The 24537-nt window shown below is 36.1% G+C and overlaps 1 protein-coding gene across 5 annotated transcripts in view; it reads right to left on the reverse strand.

Moving 5' to 3' along the window:
- Positions 1-2211: 2211 nt before the first annotated feature.
- Positions 2212-24537, reverse strand: part of ZNF326 (zinc finger protein 326) — a 36714-nt gene continuing 14388 nt past the window's right edge. For all 5 annotated transcript variants that reach the window (XM_073811272.1, XM_019919792.3, XM_019919791.3 and 2 more), the window contains 7 exons: positions 24079-24277; positions 16796-16907; positions 14453-14600; positions 13222-13321; positions 9202-9332; positions 7561-7656; positions 2212-3275 (listed from right to left, as the gene is read on the reverse strand). In XM_073811272.1, coding sequence (XP_073667373.1) covers positions 2916-3275; positions 7561-7656; positions 9202-9332; positions 13222-13321; positions 14453-14600; positions 16796-16907; positions 24079-24277 — 1146 coding nt within the window. In that variant the 3' untranslated portion in view covers positions 2212-2915. The remainder of the gene's footprint in view (positions 3276-7560; positions 7657-9201; positions 9333-13221; positions 13322-14452; positions 14601-16795; positions 16908-24078; positions 24278-24537) is intronic.

The following is a 24537-nucleotide window of genomic DNA, read 5'->3' on the forward strand; positions in this document are numbered from 1 at the left end:
GACACAGATGGTCCCAAACTCTTTTACAAAAATCTAAGAACTAATATCCTTCTTTCCTCAGAAAAGCCTTTTCTAACATTTACGGTACCCATAAATGTTAGAAAGGATGAAGTGTCTGCTAAAGAAAGCTGACAGGTATAGGTTACAGAAAATGCAAAGGTCTGGAGATAGGCAAGAGTTTCATTAAAAACCAACAAAAAGCCATCGTACCTAGTGGGGAAAATGACATGATATTAAGTCGGAAAACTAAACCAGGCCTGAATGCCACGATAAGGAGTTTGGACTGACTGTACGGGAACCAAAAAAAAACCTCAGGAGACTAACGTTATCTGAATTAACATTTTTAAAAGACTATACTTCTGTGTGGAAAACTGAACCCTAGCAGGGTAAGAGTGGAAGCAAGATTAGTTAATAAGCTATTTCAATAGTTCAGGAAAGAGATGATGGTGACTTGAACTGGGGTTGGTAGCAGCAGAGGTAGAAGAGTGGGCAGATAAATTTTGGAAGTAGAAAACATAGACTTTCTTATAGATTGGAGGTAGACAGTGATAAAAAGAGAAGGCTACAGGATAGTCCTTAGGCTTCTGGCTTAAACAACTGTGTGTGTTGTATATAAATTTCTTTGGTTATTAGAACTACATGTTTAGCCTTTTCATAAAGAAAACAAATAATACTTGGGTAAGAGAAGTTGAAAGGGTATTACAGATATTACATAAATCCTTATCACAAAAATATTGAAAATATAAACACTAAGGATCACAAAAATTAGTCTGCCAGCAAACTAAACTGCCCATCTATGAATTATCTGATAAGATATATAAAATTTGAATCTCTGAATAAAGTACAATAACAAAGTACTTTATTAATACCCTGCAAATAAGCTAATCTGAATAAAGGTTTTTACATTTCTGACAAAAATACTTAGATAGTCTTCATCTCTCATTCTAAAACATTTACTTAGAAGCTGTTACACAAATTCTTGTTATACAGAATTCCAAAAGTTTCACATATCAAATTACTTGGGATACTTTTTTTTTTTAAAGCACTCTACTAGTTCCAAAACTGGTTCTATGACCCACACAGATACCAAAATCCACAGATGCTCAAGTCCGTTATATAAAATGGACATAGTATTTGCATATAACCTAAGCACATCCTTCCCTACACTTTAAATCCTCTAGATTACTTTAATGCCTAATTACAATGTGAGTGCTATATAAAATATAAATGCTATGTAAATTGTTGCCAGTGGTTGGCAAATTCAAGTTTTGCTTTTAGGAAGTTTCTGAAATTCTTTTTTCCCGAATATTTTCGATCTGCAGTTGGCTGAATCTGGGGATGTGGAACCTGGGAATACAGAGGTCTGCTTGCAATTCTAATCTCAAAAGGATCTATTCTCCTTTTACCTTAGCCCTTCCCCCAAATTTTAAAATAAAAGAGAAACAGGAAGGTCAATCAAATCCTATTAGCTTTAAAATCTGAACTCCTGAGCACAAAGGCTCTCTGCAGCCTATTTAAGTAAATACAGACTCCTAGATAGGATCCAAATTTCTCCCGCTTTCAACTAAACTTCTCTTGCTTGGCTCCAAATCCCTACAAGCAGATATAAATGCCTACTGGATTTTCCCAGCTTAAAGATAAGCAAATCTAGCCCACAACAATAAACCCAAATTGACCTCAAAAATCTATTTTTAAAAGCTTTGTTGTATGCAAAAAGAGAAATTATCTGTGAAATTCTACAAATGCCCATACATTCATCCCCTTAATGCCTTAAAATTACTTGATATACCCATATGTTCATCCATTCAATGCCTCAAAATTTTGAGAAGATAATTTCACTGGAAGAGTCCCCCTCTCAAAAGAGACCAGAGTAAAGATTCAAATAAGAGCACTACTTTTTTTAGTGACATAGATGGTCATTTGAAAATAGATAATCTATCAATCTTATTTTCTTTTAAGTATGAAGCATACAAGCTATAAAAAGGAGAGATAGATTCAAGAGAGAAATAATTCTTTTTAAAAAAGTGATAGTTTGCTTCTTGCTTCTTCAGCCAAAAACAGGCATGACAAAACAACTAATAAAACTATGAGAAACTATTTGTATTCAAATGTATTTCCGAGAAGATTTCAAGATCTGACACAGGCACAGAGAAAAGGAATGAATTAAAACAAATATAGAAAGGTCAGTTACAGACTGACTTCTATTTGAAACATGTTTTAAAATATTTTAATCATACTTAAAAAAAAGTGAAGTACATTTTTTTAATTCAAGTCTTCCAATTATCTTAAAACACTTATAAGCTGAACTCATACATTAAGGCAAATCCTGATTTTATATATTCATTTAATTGATGAATTCTATTTCATTTTAAATTGCTAATCCAGGGAGAGAGTTTTTGTAAAAAACATTTTATTGCTACAAAGGGAAACATGGTCACAAAAAGGCTTCAAGCGTATCTTAACGCAAATTACTATATTCAATGTCCAATGCAGTAAAAAAATACACAGAGCACAAAATACTTGCCCAATTTATCTCTTCTAGGGTAAGTATTCAAAACATTAATGCACACTTGAATATACACTCCCAAGAGCAGCATTTAAGTTCAAATGATTAGAATAGATACACTAACAATACACATCTGTTATCCTCAACACCAATAAAGTAATAAAAATTAAGCTTAAAAATTATACAAACAATCTATGTTAGGTAGCTATAAAAACTAAACTAAAATAGTCTTACCTTCATTTTATTAAACAAATGCCAAACATTTAGAAATTATATAAAACAAACTGTAATCTGTGGACTGCATGCAACATGGGTGTTAACTCTCATTTTAAACTACTGATATTCTTACCCTTTTCCACATTGGAACAAAAATTTAAAGCTTCTTTTAAAACTGACTAATACCTTATATTTAATTTTCTTCTGGTTGGTCAACGGGGAAGCTGACAGGTTCTTCCTTTGCTTCTTCTTCCTCTACTTCCCCTACTCCCTCTCCTTCTCCCTCTCCTTCCTCCACTGCCCCTACTTCCCCCTCTCCCTCTACGTCCCCTCCTTCCTCTGTGTCCCCCACTCCTTCTACTCCTCCACCTTCTCCCACTTCCTCTACTTCCTCCACTTCTTCTACTTCCTCTACTTCCCCCACTTCCTCTTCTTCTTCCTCCTCTTCCTCTTCCTCTTCTTCAATAGGTTCATCAATCTTTTCCTCCTCCTCCTCATCTCCTTCTATTTGCTGATCTTGAGAATGATCTTGAATTTCAAAGGGATTCTCACCCTAAAAACATGAAAAACAATAGCTTTTAAAGTCAGCACATTCATTTTTTATCAGTGAAATTTTTATTTGCTATACCATTAAAAATAAACTATTTTAAACTTTTAATTTCAACTTATAACAAATTCATTTAATATTTGAGTACTTATTTCATACCAATGTGGGTATATAAATTCCTGAAGTCATTACTTTATACTCCATAAAACAAAGCAGATGAAGATTTATGTTCTACTTAATTACATCAATATTCAATGCACTACTGTTACAAGTTCTCTTTACAAAATTCAAATGAAAATCAAGCACTTTTAAAAACTCAAATGAAAATCAGAAACGTATTAGGTATCATGACTTACTTTTTTAAAAAAACAGACATCTTTAATTCACTAAACGTTCACAGATACAATTTTAATATTTTAATTTATTTAAATACTTAAATTATGTATCTGGATGATGTCTCATAAATTGGAGCATATTAGAAGGCTATATTAATGATGTAAGAAATGAAGAGGCAATGAAGGTTTTTAAAGCAGGAAAGTATAAGATGGTACTACACTTTAAGATATCCCAGGTAGGAAGATGCAGGATGAATGGAAGTAGCAAGAGAAGAAATACTAGTGAGGGGGCTACTCTAATAGCCCAGGAAAGGAAAGGGTAAAAGATGTAGTGACACTATTACCAGAATGGATAAATTAAGATGGGGAAAGAGAAGCAGGTATATGCTATATATAATTGGAATTTAAGATGTCTAAATGTCCAATAGGCAACGATAAATCTGCAACTAAAAAAGAGAAGAGACTTCAAAATAAGATATTTAGATTTGTGAATTGCCTGAACAGAGTGAATAGTGAAGCCAGGTCTTAAATAGGAAAGCCCAGGGTAGGGCTGAGGAAGTAAGTAGAAAAAAAGGGCTGAGAATAAAACCTATGGAAAAGGCTTGTACCTGGGGACAGAAGTTAGAAAAGGAATACTCAATGCAGGAAGAAACCCAGGATAGTAAAATATCATCTGGCAAAACAAAGTTTCAAGAATAAGTCAACAGATCAACAGTGTCAAATGATTCAACCAGGTAACAGAAAAGAACTGAAAAGTTCACTAAAGCTGATAAATATTAAACTGAGTAAGGGTACTTAAAGGATTTATTATACTATTCCCTTTACTTTTGTATGTTTAAAATAATAAACAATAAAATGTTAAAATTTTTTATTTGAAAATTAAGTCACTGGTAATCTTAGAAAGAAGAGTTTCAAAAGTATGATGTAAATGGAAGTTGGACAGCAATGACTGCCCAAGAATGAATCTGCACAATTTCCTCCTAAGCTCTCAAAACATACAGGCCCAGACCCCATACTCCAATATTTTAATTTAATCAAGTACTGGAGCTCTTGCTAAAAGCACAAATTCCTGAATTAGTTTCAGACCTAAACTTTCTGAATCAAAGTGTCCAGAGAAGTCTGGTAATCTGCATATTTAAGAAAGATTTAGGGAGATCTTTATCGGAGAAGTTTGAGAAACCCTAATTCAGAAGGTCTTTTATAAGGGGCCTGGGTAGCTTTTTTATTTGATTTTAGCTTCACAGGGAATTCTAATCACACATCTCCAATTGGGAAATACTAGATTAAAGAGTGAATAATATATAGGAAGCAAAGAGCATAATGCAGGTTAATTACCTTTTCAAATATGATAGTAAGAAAAGAGATAAGAAGGGCTAGAGTCTAGGAAAAGTCAAGTCACTTTTAGTTTAGGGAACTCATAAGCATGTCTCTTTGGGGAAGAACAGTAAGATAATAAACAGGAAAAAAAATCAGATGAAAGTAAGGAGAGAGATAACTGATGAAACAACAACATAGATGAAGGGCAAAAAAAGAGTGTTTTCCTTCACAGACAACAGTAAGGGTGAGAAAAAAGATACATAATTCTAAAGTAAAAAGGAGAAAAGTTACGGAGTTCACATCTAACGGTCCAACCTCCCTAAAGCAAGAGAAGAGATAAGAATATGGTAAGTGAAGGGAGTAAGAATGAAATCCGGATATGTGAAGAGTGGAAAGTTTGAAATAGTCACTACGGGAAGCACGTTACATTGACTGATAATAAGTAAAATTATTGTGAATTGCAGTGAAAATCTGGCAAACATAGTACTGGCATAATTCCATGATATTTTTAGCAAGAAAGACAGTAAAGCTAACCATAAATGGCAGAGTTAAGAACTGGTAAGTGGTAGAACAATTAAGTAAAGAATTTTAGAATGGCAGCACTGCATTGTCGTAAGGGCTAACCATGAGTGTCCAGGCCAGGGAGTGAAGGCAGAATAAGATGATATAGCTGGAGAAGTGGGAGAAATTGATGAACTGATTATTTCACGGGAAAAGATTAAAAAAGGTATTTTGTCATTCTGAGAGCACTTAAAGATGAAAGTGTTTTAAAGCCATGACCAGAGATGATTATGCGCAGAGGATTTCTGCAGACATCTAGAACAGCTAGAAACAGAGCAGACAGCAGGGAACAGAGCAGACAGGAATGCTGGACAAAAAATGCTGGACAAAGGACATAACTGAGTCATGTGACACCAGTGCGTCTTGAATTTTAACATGTATATAAATCAACTGGGATCTTGTTAAAATGAAGGTTCTTATTCAACAGGCCCGGATATGAACTGAAACTGTATTTCTAATGAGCTCCCAGGTGATGTCAATACTGCTGGATCCTTGAATCATATGGAGTAACAAGGTTCTAGAAGAGTTCTCCTCAGTTCAGGTACTTTCTCCACAAGATGCACGTGAGCAAGACACTCCCACTTAATAATGTCTCCCATTCCATGAAGTGACTCTAAAGTGTAGCCTGAAAACCCTACATAGAAATTCTAATTTGTATTCTTCTCTCATTAAAAATTACTTTCATACATCAATAGAAACCATTAACTTCTCAAAAGTTTGTGATAGAGCAGGATAAAAAATTTAATATTTCCTAATTTAGCTATGGTGCTTTAATCTTTCTGATGCCATATCTCCCACAAAATTGGATTTCAATTAGGGCTGCATTCACCTTTTAAAAGTGGTGTCAAGAGTGCAGTAAACAGTGCCAAATAGGACAAATCAGAAAACAGGGCCCTCAGGAACAAGCTGAAAGAACTGAGATTTATTCAGCTTGGAAGTCATCTGGTTGAGGAATAATTTAATGATCACTAAATATATATATTTATATTAGATATATAACAATTTATACATACCTATACAAGATATACATATATAACAATCAAATAGTACCTATTAATCACAAGAGCCAAAATAAAACTTCTTTAATTTATAAAATATTTAGTTACTAATGTAAATAACACTTTTGTAAATCTTCAACATAACAGGCTCACTTCAGTGCAGGATGATTTTAAATGAGGTATTATTTTATAAAGACTCAAAAACTAACCTTTAAAAATTTCTATTAATTTCCTGAATAATAAGTTTCTTATTTATACAGTAAGTGCTCATAATATGTAAAGAAGGATTACTGGAATAATATATGTCAAAAATCCTGAGAAGCAGTAGGCCAGGTATACCTAACTGTTCACCTCTGATTTTCCTAACATGAGAAGCAAACCTCTTTCCTCCTGGCCTCCTGATTCTATGAGGGAGCTTTTTTCTGAAGCAACATATCTGATCTTCCTACTTCCCCTCCAACTTTTATCCAAGGAAGAGGAATGACTTATCTAATTGGTATGCTTAGAAAAAGAAATACAAATTGGATACATCATTCCTCTTTGGAATTTCTCTTTGCTCAGAAGACCCAAAAGAGGGGAAAGAAGGGATTGAGTTGGGCATCAAGACCCTCTTTTGCCTCTTCTTAGCAACAGAAAGGGTACATTCTACTCTGTTCTATGCCATGTGATAGACTAGGAGAACCCTGTTGCTGTCCAGCTGAACCAGTAACAGAAGCTGGGGGGAGGTGAGTCTGTCTAGGGGTGAAATACTAGACTATCTAAGACATATCCACCAAGTCACTCTTTTTTTTAAAAATCAAGGATAATATTGGGTCTGACATTTGGGTCTTCTATCAGACTCTTGTGTATCTCTCAAATGACCCAGAGCTAGAAAGGCGATGAGAAAGGAATGGCTTATTGCTCCCTCCCCCAATAAATCCCAATAATTAGGAAAAAAGGTATTTTTTTACCTATATGTACAATATTAAGTAAAATTCTCCTCATTTTGTACTATATTAAACATCACAAAGAGTTACCATATCATCATTTAACTATTACAATACTACAATATAACCTAAAGTTTTTGCACTAAAATCTTACCTTAATAAAACGTTCATATCGCGCCTTCACTATTGGATTATTTAAAATGCTTGTAGCAGTCAAGACACTCTCTCTTTTTATTTGTTCCTTATAAGCCTATGAAAAACAGAACACAGAGATACTTGAAAGCCATGCCATGAAAAATATTTCCTTAATTAAAATGACTGCATGCTCGAATCCTTAGTATTAAATGACTTATTTTCTGGCAAATTAAGCTATAAAGCAACAACAGCTACTGTGACCACAATCTAAATCATCTATGAATTAAAACAATGAAGATTCAAAAAGCGAATCAACTTCAGCAAAAAACACTTAGTCACCAAACACTCTAAGTCCGGGTCTACTAAACAGTTGCTTTCTCTCCTTTTCACTCTACATCCAATTCCCCCAGCCCCAGCTACTCCAACTATTCATTTTCATGCTATCAAAAAAAGAAAGACTAATTTTTCATACTGCTAGAGTCTTTCTCTGGGCTGTAAATAGTACAAGAATGTATTATACAAAGGAGGAAAGGTAATAAAATGGAATGTCTAATTGCCAAAAAGGTGTCAAGGGAATATCAAAAAAGAGAAAGGACAAAGATTTAAAAAAAGATTGTACGTGCTCAAAGTGGCTAAAAAAATCTGAGTTAAATGAGGTTCACGTCAATACAAAATATGAATTTAAGACTCAGGAATGCTCTATTTAAAACTTAAGTCTTTAATATTTGAATTTTTAAATTTGCTTTTCAAATAAACTAATTTCTCACAAAGTAAATATTTTTATTTGAAATAAATTTGACTAAATAAAACTAACACAGAAGCAGAAATATACTAATCAAGAAGAAAATAGTAAATTTTTCCTAGAAGTTTTGAGTAAATTCTACTAAAAACATAACAATACATAGTAACTGGTAATCCTATTTTTTAAATTTATTTTTCCCAGTCATCAAAATGTATGCTATAATCAAGTCTTTCTTTTTTGTTCTAAAATACACAAACACACACTCATAAAATCATTTTGTACCACGTTAAAAAAACGTTAACAAAAAAAAAAACGTTCAACAGCTATGATTTCCTGAATACTTACTATGTGCCAGGCACTACTTTAAGTGCCTTTTATATTTTTTTTTTTTTTTTTGCGGTACGCAGGCCTCTCACTGTTGTGGCCTCTCCTGTTGCGGAGCACAGGCTCCGGACGCGCAGGCTCAGCGGCCATGGCTCACGGGCCCAGCCGCTCTGCGGCACGTGGGATCTTCCCAGACCGGGGCACGAACCCCTGTCCCCTGCATCGGCAGGCAGACTCTCAACCACTGCGCCACCAGGGAAGCCCTTATATTTTAATTAACCTAATCCTTAATCAGTCACATAAGAGAAGAGAGATTATCCATCCTCATTTTATAGATAAGGAAACTTAGACAAAGAAAAGTTTATTACTTGCTTAACACATGTATGTACTGAACCAGGATTCAGAGAAGTCTTGCTCCAGAGCCCACAATACTACACTTAACCACTATATTACACTAAGTACCTTTACAGTAATTCACTCATGAGATTAATTGGATTGTACACAAGTAGGTAGGTGTGAAAACAACAGCCTTTAAACAGCAATAAGGGATTAATGAACAATTCAATGACTTCATTAAGACAAATTAAAACTTGCCTGCTTCCCTTTGATATGATCAGGAGATTTTAAGTGCTGCTGAACTGAGCTATGTAAAGCAGGGATATACACACTGCAAGCACTGCAGTGAACAGTCTCTACTTTCATCATGTGATCATCTGCAGTAACACCTACAAAAGAAATACAACTATTAATAAGAAAAGTATGATTCACATACTTCTGACAAATCAAGTTTTCACTATTTCATTTCCATGATTATTTATGCCCCTTATTCCAAAAAAAGGATCAGAGTATATAGGTAGAGTTCTTTTGCCGTATCTCATTCATCTGCATATATAGATTGAAAACTATATGTATAAAAGATTAAAATTATAAAGTATAATTACATTATATTTCCTAATCATGTTATATACACTGATGCTCTGAGGTCTATAAGTCCAACCCCAAAAAATATAATATAAAAAAAAAAAGCTGATTTTCTAGTAAAATAAGAATTTCCATGCTTATGAATGTGGGTGGGTAGGGATCGTAAAAATATGTCAAAATTGTATTCATAAGGAACAAAAACATATGTTAGATCTTAAAAATGGTGACTGAGGTGTATTACAGGTGAAGGCTACTTTATATGTTTTTAACACCTATTTTATTTGTTGATTTCTGCACATCCCAATAGAGAGTAGCAGCTTTGGCTACCTGGCTTATCACTGTGTGTTTGGCTCTTAGCAACAGTGCCTGACACATAATAGGACCTCAGTAAATATGTTAAATTAATAAGTTATATGTATATTCACAGGAATTTTCTTTAAACGCTGCACATGAAAAACTGTTGGGAACACACCAGTTTCCTTGGAATTATATCACTTTTAAAGAACCATGTATTTTTTTATGTTGAAAAAATTGACTTGGCTCTTCCTTTGGGCAACTGAACTTATCATGTCATTCGATTAAGAAAACAGTAGACAACATGTAGCTTCAATTCAATAAAAAGATCCCCATGATCTTATATTTCATTCTTGAAGTAACATTTTAAGGTACTAGTTACTGTGACCATCTGTATCTGCTGGTTGCACATCTGCAGATTCAACCAACCATGGCTGAATTTTTTTTTTTTTTTTTGCGATATGCGGGCCTCTCACTGTTGTGGCCTCTCCCGTTGCGGAGCATAGGCTCCGGACGTGCAGGCTCAGCGGCTATGGCTCACGGGCCCAGCCGCTCCGCGGCATGTGGGATCTTCCAGGACCGGGGCACGAACCCATGTCCCCTGCATCGGCAGGCAGACTCTCAACCACTGCGCCACCAGGGAAGCCCCATGGCTGAATTTTTAAAATAGAAAATATTTAATACTCCAATAAAGATGTTAAAATATATATATATATATATATATATATATTTAAAAATAAAAAAGGTAGAAAATATTTTAAAAATTCCAGAAAGTTCCATAAAGCAGAATTCCATGCTGACAATTATTTACACAGCATTTATACTGTATTAAGTATCATAAGTAATCCAGAGATGATTTAAAGTATATAAGAGGACATGTATAGTTTATATGCAAATACTACACCCATTTTATATAAGGGACTTGAGCATCATGGGTTTTGTTATCTGCAGGGAAGTCCTAGAACCAATCTCCGTCAGATACATAAAGACAACTGTCTATGCAAGGGAAGGATATAAGAGAAAATGGCACTTTCCAGGAATTACAAGTAATTCAATATGGCTGGGGCACAGACTATAAAGAAGGGATGACAGGGAAAAACAGCAGCGCCTAGATTATGAACAGCTTTGTGTGCCATGTCTAGGAATCTGAACTTTATTCTGTGGAGGATGGGGAAGCCACTGAAAATTCCTGAAGTAATAAAATCATGCAGTAAAATTAAAGATAAGAAAAACTAAAAGTAAGGAAACTGGTTAGAAAGATACTGTAACTGCCAAAAGAACAGATAAAGCTTTGAACAAATTCAATATTTAAAGAGGAAGTAAAGAAACAGACTTGGTACATATTTAAAAGATAGAACCGACAGAACACAATGCTACAGACATAGTAAAGGTGAGTACTAAGATTAACTTCAAAGTTCTGGTTTTGATGATGGGGCCACTTTCCAAGATGAATGAGGAGATATTTGTTAAGTTTTTGTTTTGTTTTCTTTTGGGGGTGGAGGACGCTCAAGGGGAGGATAAATTTTTTGGATATGTTCACTTTGTGAGACTGCTAAAGAAAGATATCAGTAGGCAGTTGTATGTAGGAGATTGGAGTTAGAAGAGACCTGTACTTAAGATATAGGTCTATAAGTAATCAACATATAGATGTTGATTTAAACTCTGTATGTAAATTAACTCATCAGGAAGATATATAAAGAGAGATGATAATGGGACTGACAATACTGAAAAATATCAACTTCCAAAAGCTTACTAGAGAAGGAAAAGCACAAAGAATAAAAATGACAAGGGGGGGCTTCCCTGGTGGTGCAGTGGTTGAGAGTCCGCCTGCCGATGCAGGGAACACGGGTTCGTGCCCCGGTCCGGGAAGATCCCACATGCCGCAGAGCAGCTGGGCCCGTGAGCCATGGCCGCTGAGCCTGCGCGTCCGGAGCCTGTGCTCCACAACGGGAGAGGCCACAACAGTGAGAGGCCCACGTACCGCAAAACAAAAACAAAAACAAAACAAAACAAAAATGACAAGGAAATAAAGAAAACATCAGGGCACTGAGATACCACAGAAACCAAGGGAGGAAACAGATTCACAAAGAATACAGTTATCAGTGGAAAATGTTGCAGAAGAAAGATAATGATTCAAAAGAACATACTGAAGTTGGTGTTGGTAACCTCTGTCATAGCAGTTTCAGTAGACTAATGGTAGCAGAAACTTGTCTGCTGTGAGTAAAGTAATAAATGAGAATGAAAAAAGAGAGACCAGTGTGGACTATGCTTAAAGAAGTGTGGTTGTTTAAACAGAAAGGCAGGTTTTAGAGGAACTAGTGTCTATGCTTTTTTCTTCTCCTTTGGGGCTTATGAGAAGGGATAAGAGAGACAGAGGACATACAGAAGTACAGGCGGCCCTCTGTATGCATGGCTTCTGCATCCATGGACACTGGAGAGCCAACTATGGGACTTGAGCATCTGCAGATTTTGGTACCCGAAGCAGGTCCTGAAACCAATCTCTCTTGGAACCTAGGGACAACTATATCTTCCATGTGGAGGCAAAGCTGAGTTTTCCTCTATGAAGGAAATGAAGTGAAAGACGTAAGGGCAGGTAGTGATAAATTTGTAAGCATGAGAACAGGAATCAAAGGATTCCATTTCTGATAACCCACTCAGGCCTACCACATATGACTATGTACTATATCACTCTATTGCAGCGGTCCCCAACCTTGTTGGCACCAGGGACCGGTTTTGTGGAAGGCAATTTTTCCATGGACGGGGTGGAGGGGGGATGGTTTTGGGATGTTTCATGTAATACATTTATTGTGCACTTTATTTCTATTACTATTACATTGTAATATATAATGAAATAATTATATAACTCACCATAATGCAGAAACAGTGGGAGCCCTAAGCTTGTTTTCGCTTGTCACTCACTGATAAGGTTTTGATATGTCTGTAAGCAATTGATTTATTATGGTCTCTGTGCAAACCTCTCTGCCAATGATAATCGGTACTTGCAGCTGCTCCCCAGCACTAGCATCACCACCTCAGCTCCCCCTCAGATCATCAGGCATTAGATTCTCACAAGGAGCGTGCAACCTAGATCCCTCGCATGCGTAGTTCACTGTAGGGTTCGAGCTCCTATGAGAATCTAATGCCGCTGCTGATCTAACAAGAGGAGGAGCTCAAGCGATAACGCAAGCGATAGGGAATGGCTGTAAATACAGATGAAACTTTGCTCACTTGCCCACCGCTCACCTCCTGCTATGCAACCTGGTTCCTAACAGGACACAGACCAGTACTGGTCCATGGCCCAGGGGTTGGGGACCCCTGCTCTAATGGGCATCATTTACACTGAAATAGGTATGTAAAATATATATGTAAATTTCTAAATTAATTTGTTTAAATACTTACCTTCCATGACATCTTTTTCAATTATTTTGACTACTTCTGTTTGATTATTTGTCTGTTGCTTACGAATAGATGTTTTCTTGAATTTATTTACCATACATTCCTAGAAAACAAAATAGAAAGAATCCAAAAAGTTTTCAGTGAGCACATAGTATAGGCCTAGCACCATGCTTGGCCTATGGAAGATAACAATATCTGTTATATAAGAACTAGTAAATGTTCTCAAGGAGCTTACAATTTAGTTGGAAAGACTAAGACAAAGTCCCAGGAAACTACAAAAAGTATTTACTTTTCAAGATGTATTTTAGGTACATAGAGAGAGAGAGATCGAAGACAGCTGATAGGCAAGAGATCGTCTCAGGACAGGTGAATATGAAAGTCCTAAATAACAGTTAGGAACCCGTTAAACAAAATTACAGAAAGAAATTTTAATTAAGGTACACAATTCTGCAAGGATATAGAGGAGTAAATGATTCCTGTACTTCTAACCTTCTAACAGCTCCATCTCTTTTGCGCAAACTAATTGTATGTACAGTTAGCAGTCCAGATCCAGCCCTGGCCCCAACTATCCACCCTTTCTCCAAGCCACTTCTGCCTACACCATCACGCTGGGGCCTTCCACTCAATAGTGTCATCTGTTTAAGTGTGAGTGTGTTCAATTTCCAATTTTTGTTAGTTCACTGAGGGGAGTGTCTTTGTCTTCAGTGCCTGAACAGCACCTTCCGTAAGTATTCAAGAAAAACTGTTGAACTGATGATCACATTCTGATAATATAAAGGACACTAATCAAACACGAGGCTCTGGCTCTGAATTCAGACTTCCATTTATTGAAAGTCACTGAACTGCTCTGAGCATGATCTTTTAGGATAAAGAGGAGTTAGTATAAGGCTGAAATGAAATATGAAGAAAAGTACCCAACACAACACCAGGTACACAGAAGACTGTTAATAGATGATAGCTGATTCTGTATCAATAAACAGCTGTTAAAGGAATTTTTTCCTGACACCTCTGCCAGAAACTACTGTGAAAAATGTACTCTCAAATAACAAACCTAAAATCTATGAAAGAGGAATCCACGTCTACTTCTGAGCTAATTTTAAAACAACTCTTTCTTTAAGTGAATAGTAAATTAAATTCTTAGAAACATAAAATGGGAGAAAGATGGGAAACTATGAAAATATAAGAAATTCAAATGTCACATAAAGTGCTTCTCACTTCAGAAACAGCTACTTACATGCAAAAATTCCATAACTACTTTATCGAATTTGGTTTGTTTTTGAATATGATCTAATGTTTCCTGGTGTGAAGAACTTTCCAGATGCAGTTCAATATCTTTTTCTTCAAATGTTCGAAATTTACAAAATGAACATGTGAATGCCATTCTGTAAGGGAAAAAAAAAGTTTTTCTTTAAATATTACCTTATTTACTTAGAAAGAGTTCATAAGACTATACCAATGAAATTAATTTTCCCAGCATAAATGATTTCCTCTCTTCCATTTAATGGTTGATTTAAATTTAGCTTAAGTCAGAAAAAGATAGTATCTAAGTACCTGTCTGGACACTGTTATTATACCAATTGGCATCGCTGGCCCACACTGGAGCTTCTGGGTATGAAAGATGGATCAATGAATCTACTTAATCTAATCCTGAACTATCCACTTCAAGTCTAGATCAGCTAGAAAGCCAGAGCAAACTTCAGGCAGTATCAAGTTCCGAAGTTCTACTACTTATTTTACACTCTGTTCCATCCTCAAGCTTCCAAACCACTGAAGTAGTGACAACAAAGCCAGGTGGAACATCAGACAACCATAATTCTCTCTGTTAGAGCTCTTGGATGATCAAAAGTCCTGCCCTGTAAAAATCACTTCAGGATGACTAATCAGCCTGGACTGGACAAATGCACTCATTTAGAAGCTCAGGAGGCACTCCAGAATGAATTTTCCCTTTTTCTGCCATTTAATTATTCCTACCTCATATATTCTTGTTACTTCCTTTTCCTCGAATTACACCACTAGTTTCCTAATTGGTTTCTTTGCCTCTAGTCTCCATTTTCCAACTAATTCCTCACAGTACTATTATACTTATTTTCCTGGGTAAGAGTATAGGATCTGATATCTACTGCTGGGTTTATTTCCTAGCACCCTTATGTGACCTCAGGCAACTTAACTTATCTGGGCCTTAGTTTTCTTATCTTAGTAAGATTAAAACCCTCATAGAGGTGTTTGAGCATCCTCAGATTTTGGTATTTGAGGGTCGGGTGGGGGTCGGGTAGGAGGGGTGGTGGTCCTAGAATCAATCCACTGTGCGATGACTGTAAATATCAAAAAATCATTCCTATATATCTTTTTTTTTTTTTTTTTTGGCTCTGTTGTGTCTTTGTTGCTGCGTGCGTGCTTTCTCTAGTTGCGGTGAGCAGGGGCTACTCTTCATTGTGGTGCGTGGGCTTCTCATTGTGGTGGCTTCTCTTGTTGCAGAGCACAGGGCTCTAGGCGTGCGGGCTTCAGTAGTTGTGGCACACGGGCTCAGTAGTCGTGGCACACGGGCTCAGTAGTCGTGGCACACAGGCTCAGTAGTTGTGGCTCGCGGGCTCTAGAGCACAGGCTCAGTAGTTGTGGCGCACAGGCCTAGTTGCTCCACGCCATGTGAGATCTTCCCAGACCAGGGTTCGAACCCGTGTCCCGCACACTGGCAGGCAGATTCTTAACCACTGTGCCACCAGGGAAGTCCCATTCCTATATATCTTTGATCAAACCTTTTCATTTGACTCTCAGGAATTTTTTCACATCCAAATTGATGTATCTGCCTTTTCAAGGAAACAGGTTTTTGTTTTTGTTTGCTTAAACACAATACTTTATCGATTCTAAGACATATTTTTCCTTATTGCATCTCAGAAATCAGTCTGTATCATAAAATTAATGACATATCACAATCTCTTTTGGCCAGATAGATTATTGCTTGTGCATGTAAAAAATCAGGAATTCCAGTTTTAAAATCTGTAGAGTGATTGTCGGTGGCTTGAAAGTCCCAAGGACAATTATACAGCATTCTTTTAGACCCTGACAACCAAATAGCTATGGGAGAGGTGGAGAGTAGCAAATTGAATGTCAATATCCTTGAGACAGGAATCAAACATAGGCTAACTATACACAACTACAGCACCAGCTTAAGACACCAATAACAGCTTTTTAAAAAATATCTTTTCTTTTTTTACTTTTTTCCAGTTTTATTGAGATTGACATATAACATTGTGTAAGTTTAAGATGCACAACGTAATTATTTGATACATGTATCTATTGTGAAATGATGAGCACAATGAGTTTAGTTAACGTCCAACACTTCACTAGTTATATTTTTTTTCTTGTGCTGAGAACTTTGAAGATCTACTCTCTTAGCAACTTCAAATATAGATACAGTATTGTTAACAACAGTCACCATGCTGTACAATATATCCCCAGAACTTATTTATCTTATAATTGGAAGTTTGAACCTTTTGGCCATCGACTCAATTTTCCAACCCCCAAACCCCGGAAACAGTGTTTTTATGAGTCCAATTTGCAGACTCTACTAAGCACAAACCTGTATCCATCTCCATATTTCTCACTGTTTTTTTCTCTTCTGCGCCTTTGTTTCTCTCGCCGAGCCTCAATTCGTCGCTTTTCTTCTTCTTCATTTTTAGGATCTGTTTTTGCTAGGGGATCAGACAAAAGAGTTAAAAATAAAAATCATTTTTCCATTCTCCTTTTCCAGTCCCCAGTTCATAAACTATAGACATACAAGATGTACTTGATGGTCATTATCTAAATTGAACTCACCACAAAAATCAGAATTTGAGATTACCCAGCATTTCTGAAACTTCATTCATGTGAATAACATCATCATGAACTTTGCCTATTTACTTCTCACCTATGTTATTATCTGCTACATATTTTTCTGTAGATCTGCTCATTTTTTCTTATCCTCATTTTAAGCAATAATATCCACATCACCTAAAATAATTTTGAATACCACACTCTGGGAAACACGGAAATAACCTGACCTTGCATGAATGTGGAAAAACAATGAGCACTAGAAAGAGAGCCTTGGATACAAAAACTCATTTATTATAGCAGCTCTCCCAAAATTTCTTAAAATGTATAAACTCTAAAACAAAAGCAGATTCTTCCTCTTTTTCTCAAAACATGCCTTAATGCGAATACACAGTACAAAATGCACTATTTTAACCATTTCAAAGTGTACCATTTAGTGGCTTTAAGTGCATCACAATGTTGTGCAACCATCACCACTATTTAGTTCCAGAACTTTTTAATCACTCCAAAGAGAAACCCCATACCCATTAAGCAGTCACTAATGCACCTGGTAAAACTACCAATCTGCTTTCTGTCTCTACAGATTTTCCTATTCTGGATATTTTATATAAACAAAGGATACAATACGTGGCATTTTTTTGTCTGGCTTCTTTTATTTAGCATAATGTTTTCAAGGTTCACCCATGTGTTGTACCATGTATCAGTACCTCCTTCCTTTTTATGGCTGAATAATATTCCACTGTGCGAATACACCACATTTTTTTCATCCATTCATCTGCTGATGAACATTTGGATTGTTTCCACCTTTTAACACTTGTGAATGATGCTGCTATGAACATTTATATACAAGTTTTTGTTTGAATACTTCTTTTCAATTCTTTGAAGTATGTATCTAGGAGTGGAATTGTTGGTTCATATGGTAAGTCTACGTTTAATCATTTGAGGAACCATCAAACTGTTCCCCACAGCAGCTGCACCACTTTACATTCCCACCAGTACTGTATGAGAGTTCTAATTTCTCCACATCCTCATCAATACTTGTTATTTTCCTTTTTTTATATTTTTTTTGCGGTACACGGGCCTCTCACTGCTGTGGCCTCTCCCGTTGCAGAGCACAGGCTCCGGACGTGCAGGCTCAGCGGCCATGGCTCACTGGCCTAGCCGCTCCGTGGCATGTGGGATCTTCCCGGACCGGGGCACGAACCCGTGTCCCCTGCATCGGCAGGCGGACTCTCAATCACTGCGCCACCAGGGAAGCCCTCCTTTTGTTATTTTTAAGACCATCGACTTCACATGGTGTGAAGTGGTATCTCATTGTATTAAAAGAAAAAGGTTCTTTCTTATGATACAATTAACTTTAGACTTACAAAAAAAAAAACCTCATCTGCCCTCAAACTTTTCCTTTTATACATTGTTTATCCTTTTGGATTACCTTTGGAAAAATATCTAATACAAAATCATGAACACCTGGGGATTTCATAAACTTAACAGTAAACAAATATTAAGTACTTGCTATGCATACAGTGGGATGTTTCAAAACTATATAAAATACCTTAAAATTAAATATCTAGATTATTTTTCATCTTTTTTTTTTCTTTTTTTTTTTTTGGTGGTACGCGGGCCTCTCACTGTTGTGGCCTCTCCCGTTGCGGAGTACAGGTTCCGGACGCGCAGGCTCAGCGGCCATGGCTCACGGGCCCAGCCGCTCCGCAGCATGTGGGATCTTCCTGGACCGGGGCACGAACCCACGTCCCCTGCATCGGCAGGCGGACTCTCAACCACTGCGCCACCAGGGAAGCCCTATTTTTCATCATTTTATAAGAGCTTAAATGTACATTATTATTTTATTAACCATTTTCAATATCCTCCTTCAGTTCCCCTCAAATCCTCACTCTGTATAAAATCCACTTGTACATGACCTTAAACTAGAAGCAGTTCCATTTCCCTTCATGTGCTAAAACTACGATATATGTTGTACCTCTATCCAAATGACTGAATACGGTTCCTTTCCTACTTCTTTTCAACAAATCATATAGTCTATATACTACAGTGTAGCAAGACTTCTTATTCCTAAATATTCAGCAGACATCTTTCAGAATGCCCACCTCATGCCTAAAAGTGAAAGCCTGATTTGACTACAGGATTTTGGCTTCATTGTTAGTTATACTACACTGCTCTCTCAAGTTTTGCTAAAAAGAAAAAAAAGTTGGGTCACATATAGCCGCTTTAGTGGCAAATCAGTTTCTGATTCAAACTTTGCAATATTTATTTAACTATACCTGCAAAATATATCTTTGAAATCTATCCCAAGAGGATCAACTGAATTGCCTAGTCTAGAAATATTTAGAGTACACAATTCAGTAAATAGCAATCTATCAACTAAAACAGTATAAAAGTTATCCTTACTAACACACACTCTACCTATTAGCAGGTTTCCTGAATTCCAGAATATTGCTATTTTTTACTAAATAATACAGATGTCCCACGCAAAGCATGGCAGGAAAGTAGATTTAAGAATAGTATTTAAACCGTTCCTGAGTCTTGTATTAAAACTTATAATTTTAAGGAAAAAAATCCAACATTTGCAATATCAATTATTTTTTCAAATACGATACATTAAAATGTCTGTAATGTTGTAATTAGATTAAAAAAGACACTATCAAACTCTCAGAGGAAAACATAAGCAGAACACTCTATGACGTAAATCACAGCAAGATCCTTTCTGACCCACCTCCTTGAGAAATGGAAATAAAAACAAAAATAAACAAATGGGACCTAATGAAACTTCAAAGCTTTTGCACAGCAAAGGAAACTATAAACAAGACGAAAAGACAACCCTCAGAATGGGAGAAAATATCTGCAAATGAAGCAACTGACAAAAGATTAATCTCCAAAATTTACAAGGAGCTCATGCAGCTCAATATCAAAAAAACAAACAACCCAATCCAAAAATGGGCAGAAGACCTAAACAGACATTTCTCCAAAGAAGATATACACACTGCCATCAAACACATGAAAGGATGCTCAACATCATTAATCATTAGAGAAATGCAAATCAAAACTACAATAAGGCATCACCTCACACAAGTCAGAATGGCCATCATCAAAAAAATCTACAAACAATAAATGCTGGAGAGGGTGTGGAGAAAAGGGAACCCTCTTGCACTGTTGGTGGGAATGTAAATTGGTACAGCCACTATGGAGAACAGTATGGAGGTTCCTTAAAAAACTAAAAATAGAACTACCATACAACCCAGTAATCCCACTACTGGGCATATACCCTGAGAAAACCATCATTCAAAAAGAGTCATGTACCAAAATGTTCAATGCAGCTCTATTTACAATAGCCAGGACACGGAAGCAACCTAAGTGTCCATCAGTAGATGAATGGATAAAGAAGATGTGGCACACATATACAATGGAATATTACTCAGCCATAAAAGGAAATGAAATTGAGTTATCTGTAGTGAGGTGGATGGACCTAGAGTCTGTCATACAGAGTGAAGTAAGTCAGAAAGAGAAAAACAAACACCGTATGCCAACACATATATATGGAATCTAAGAAAAAAGAAAAAAGTTCATGAAGAACCTAGGGGCAAGACGGGAAAAAAGACACAGACCTACTAGAGAATGGACTTGAGGATATGGGGAGGGGGAAGGGTAAGCTGTGACTAAGTGAGAGAGTGTCATCGACATATATACACTACCAAACGTAAAATAGCTAGCTAGTGGGAAGCAGCCGCATAGCACAAGGAGATCAGCTCGGTGCTTTGTGACCACCTAGAGGGGTGGGACAGGGAGGGTGGGAGGGAGGGAGACACAAGAGGGAAGAGATATGGGAACATATGTATATGTATAACTGATTCACTTTGTTATAAAGCAGAAACTAACACATCATTGTAAAGCAATTATATACCAATAAAGACGTTAAAATATATATATATATATATATATATATCTTAGTTTTAAAACTGGATGTAAAAAATTTGAAAAACTGGACTAGAAAAACTTGGAATATTCATTCATTACAATGATCTTAACCTCCTCCAGTCCCAACAAGATTAGGCAATCAAATATTAATTCTAAAGAAGAGAGTAATTTTTGCCTCCTTGCAATATCACCTAACTTGGAAAGATAAAATGCTTTTCAGTCATCAAGGCAAAAGTAAAATAAATATAAAAAGCAAAAAATAATTCAGTGTACAGTCAAAAACAGGCAAAGTATTTGTTGTATATTATTTTGTTATTATGTTTTCACAAAGAATGCTGAGAAAGACATTTTCTTACCTTTTATTTATGTATCCTCTTAACAATCTAATTTGGTCAAATGTACTTGATTTCATTTAGAGATACATTACAAAGTTAAGTAAAATACAATGACGGAGAAAAGAAACAGAGTAATCTGGCTCTGAACTTTTTTTTTTTAAGATTTATTGAGATATAATTCAGTATAAACCATACGATCCACCCATTTAAAGTATGTAATCCAATGTTTTTTAGAACATTCACAGGTATGTGCAAACATTACCATAATCAATTCTAGAACATTTTCATCACCTTACAAAGAAATCTGGTACCCTGGTATTACTCCCTACACACCCCAGAGCCCAAAGCAACCACTAATCTACTTTCTATCCCTATAGACTTCTGTATTCTACACTTTCAAATGAAAAGAATCATATTATGTGGACTTTTGTGACTGGCTTCTTTCACTTCATTAATCTTTTCAAAGTTCATCCAAGTTGTAGCATGTATCAGTACTTCACTCCATTTTTATGGCTGGAAACTATTCTACCATTCTATTCTGTATGGACGTACCACATTTTGTTTATCAATTTATCCACTGATGAGCATTTGGGTTGTTTCTACCTTTTGGCTACTATGAACAATGATGTTATATGTATCCGTACACAAATTTCTGTGCAGACATATGTTTTAATTTTTCTTGGTATATACCTGGGAGTGGAACTGCTGGATCATATGGTAATTTGTTTAACCATTTGAGGAACTGTTTTCCAAAGTGCCTGGACCATTTTACATTCCCACCAGTGGTGTAAGAAGGTTCTGATTTCTCCACATCCTCGCTAAGACTTGTTATTACCTTTTTGATTCTAGCCATCCAGGTGAGTATGAAGTGGTATCTCATCGTGGTCCTGATTTAAATTTCCCTGCTAACTAATTGTTGGGCACTTTTTCATGTGCTTATTGGCTATCTGTATATCTTTTTGGGGAAAATGTCTGTTCAGATGCTCTGCTCACTTTTTTCAGTTGGGCTATTTGTCTTTTTATTGAGTTTAAAAATTCTATATATTCTAGACGCCAAGTCCCTTATCAGATATGTAATTTGCAAATATTTTCTCCTACTCTGTGAGCTGTCTTTTCACTCTCTTGATGGTGTCCTTTGAAGCACAGAAGTTTTTAATTTTGATAAAGTCCAATTTACCTATTTTTTATTTGGTTGCTCATTCTTTTAGTGTCATATCTAAGAATTCCTTGCCAAATCCAAAGCCATGAAGACTTACCCCTGTTTTCTTCTGAGAGTTTTATAGTTTCAGTCCTTGCATTTAGGTGTTGCATTTTAGCTTGTGCATGTGGCAATCCAGTTGGTTCCAGCACCATTTGTTGAAAAGACTATTCTCTCCTCATTGAATAATTTTAGCATTTTTGCTAAAATAAATTTGACCATAGATTTATGAGTTTATTTCTGGACTCTCAATTCTCTTCCACTGATCTATATGTCTGGCCTTGTGCCAGTACCACTCTGTCTTGATTACTGTGGCTTTGTAGTAAGTTTTGAAATCATGAAGTAATGAGTCTTTCTATTTTGTTCTTCTTTTTTTAGGATTGTTTTGGCTATTTTAGGTCCCTTGCAATTCCCTATGAATTTTAGAATCAACTTGTCAATTTTTGCAAAGAAGTTAGGTGGCATTCTGATAGGGATTGGGCTGAATCAGTAGATCAGTTTGGAGAGTATTACGATCTTAATAATGTTAAGTCTTCTGATCTATGAACATTTATTTAGTATTCCATTTATTTAGATCCTTAATTTCTTTCAACAATGTTTTATAGTTTTCAAAGTATAAGTTTTGCGGTTTTTTAAAATTTATTTATTTTATTTCTTTATTTTTGGTTGTGTGGGGTCTTCATTGCTGCACATGGGCTTTCTCTAGTTGCAGCGAGAGGGGGCTACTCTTCATTGCAGCGTACGGGCTTCTCATTGTGGTGGCTTCTCCTGCTGTGGCGCACAGGCTCTAGGTGCGCAGGCTTCAGTAGTTGTGGCATGCGGGCTCAGTAGTCGTGGCTCGCGGGCTCTGGAGCGCAGGTTCAGTAGTTGTGGCGTACGGGCTTAGTTACTCCACGGCATGTGTGATCTTCCTGGACCAGGGCTCGAACCCGTGTCCCCTGCATTGGCAGGTGGATTCTTAACCACTGCACCACCAGGGAAGCCCTACACTTCTTTTGTTAAATTTATTTCTGAGTATCCAATTCTTCTTGATGCTAAATGAATTAAATTGTTTTCTTAATTTCATTTTCTGACTGGCTCTCAATTTTTAACACTGTAAAAATGGAAATAGGATTATCTCTAAGAATAATCATGTCCAGAAGATAATGAACAAATTAATTTTCTAGAAGAATGCACAGCTTTTCCTGGTACCAAGGACCATGAAAAATTTCTTGCCTTTGACCTCATGAAGGGGATTCTATGTAATGTAACATACCACTTCTTCAATAATATATCCAACAATAAATATAACACCCAAGAAAGGAGTCTGAATCAAAATCATGTGTGAGGTCTTTTTAAAAATATAGACATTCTGGCTCCACCCTAAATCAAGATGTAGCGAAGAGGGGTGAACCAGGGCATGTGAATTTAAAAAGTATCTTTTGGTAATTTTGATATCCATGACTGATTAGGGCATCTGCAGATCTGATTTCTACAACTGTAATTATTATACTGTTTCTCTATATAAATGTGAAAAATTATCTAAATGCACTGAGTTAAAAAAAATTAAAAGTACCTTGAACCATAGCAAGGTTATGTTTTCTTACTTACTGGGTGATTTGCTGAGGCTCATCTTCTCCACAGGTTTTGCTAGCTTGGGTTTCTTGATAAAGGTTCCACCAGGCTTATTAAATGGTTGCATCATTTTTCTCTTTATTCCTCTTGCAGCAGTAACTGTCACATTGGTGGGTTTGTTTTGATAGTCAACAACAATTCCAGGTCTATGAATGCTTCCAAAATCACTCATATGCTGCAAATTTGTGAAATCAAGAAATATTAGCACAATATCCAATGATAACGTATGAATTCATATATAATTTATGTTACCTATCTAAAATTTTTCACCTGAAAATTCCTCAGAATGTAACTAAATTTTACAAGTCCACTCTGAATAAATACATTGAAAAACTTTGTAAATTATTACATGAGCTCAAATCCATTGAATTAGTATTTTTATTTCCAGAAGAACATATATGAATATTTCCTGTTTTTTGATTCTTACAATTCAAA

Source organism: Tursiops truncatus, chromosome 1, assembly GCF_011762595.2.
Source record: "Tursiops truncatus isolate mTurTru1 chromosome 1, mTurTru1.mat.Y, whole genome shotgun sequence".
Taxonomy (NCBI): Eukaryota; Metazoa; Chordata; class Mammalia; order Artiodactyla; family Delphinidae; genus Tursiops; species Tursiops truncatus.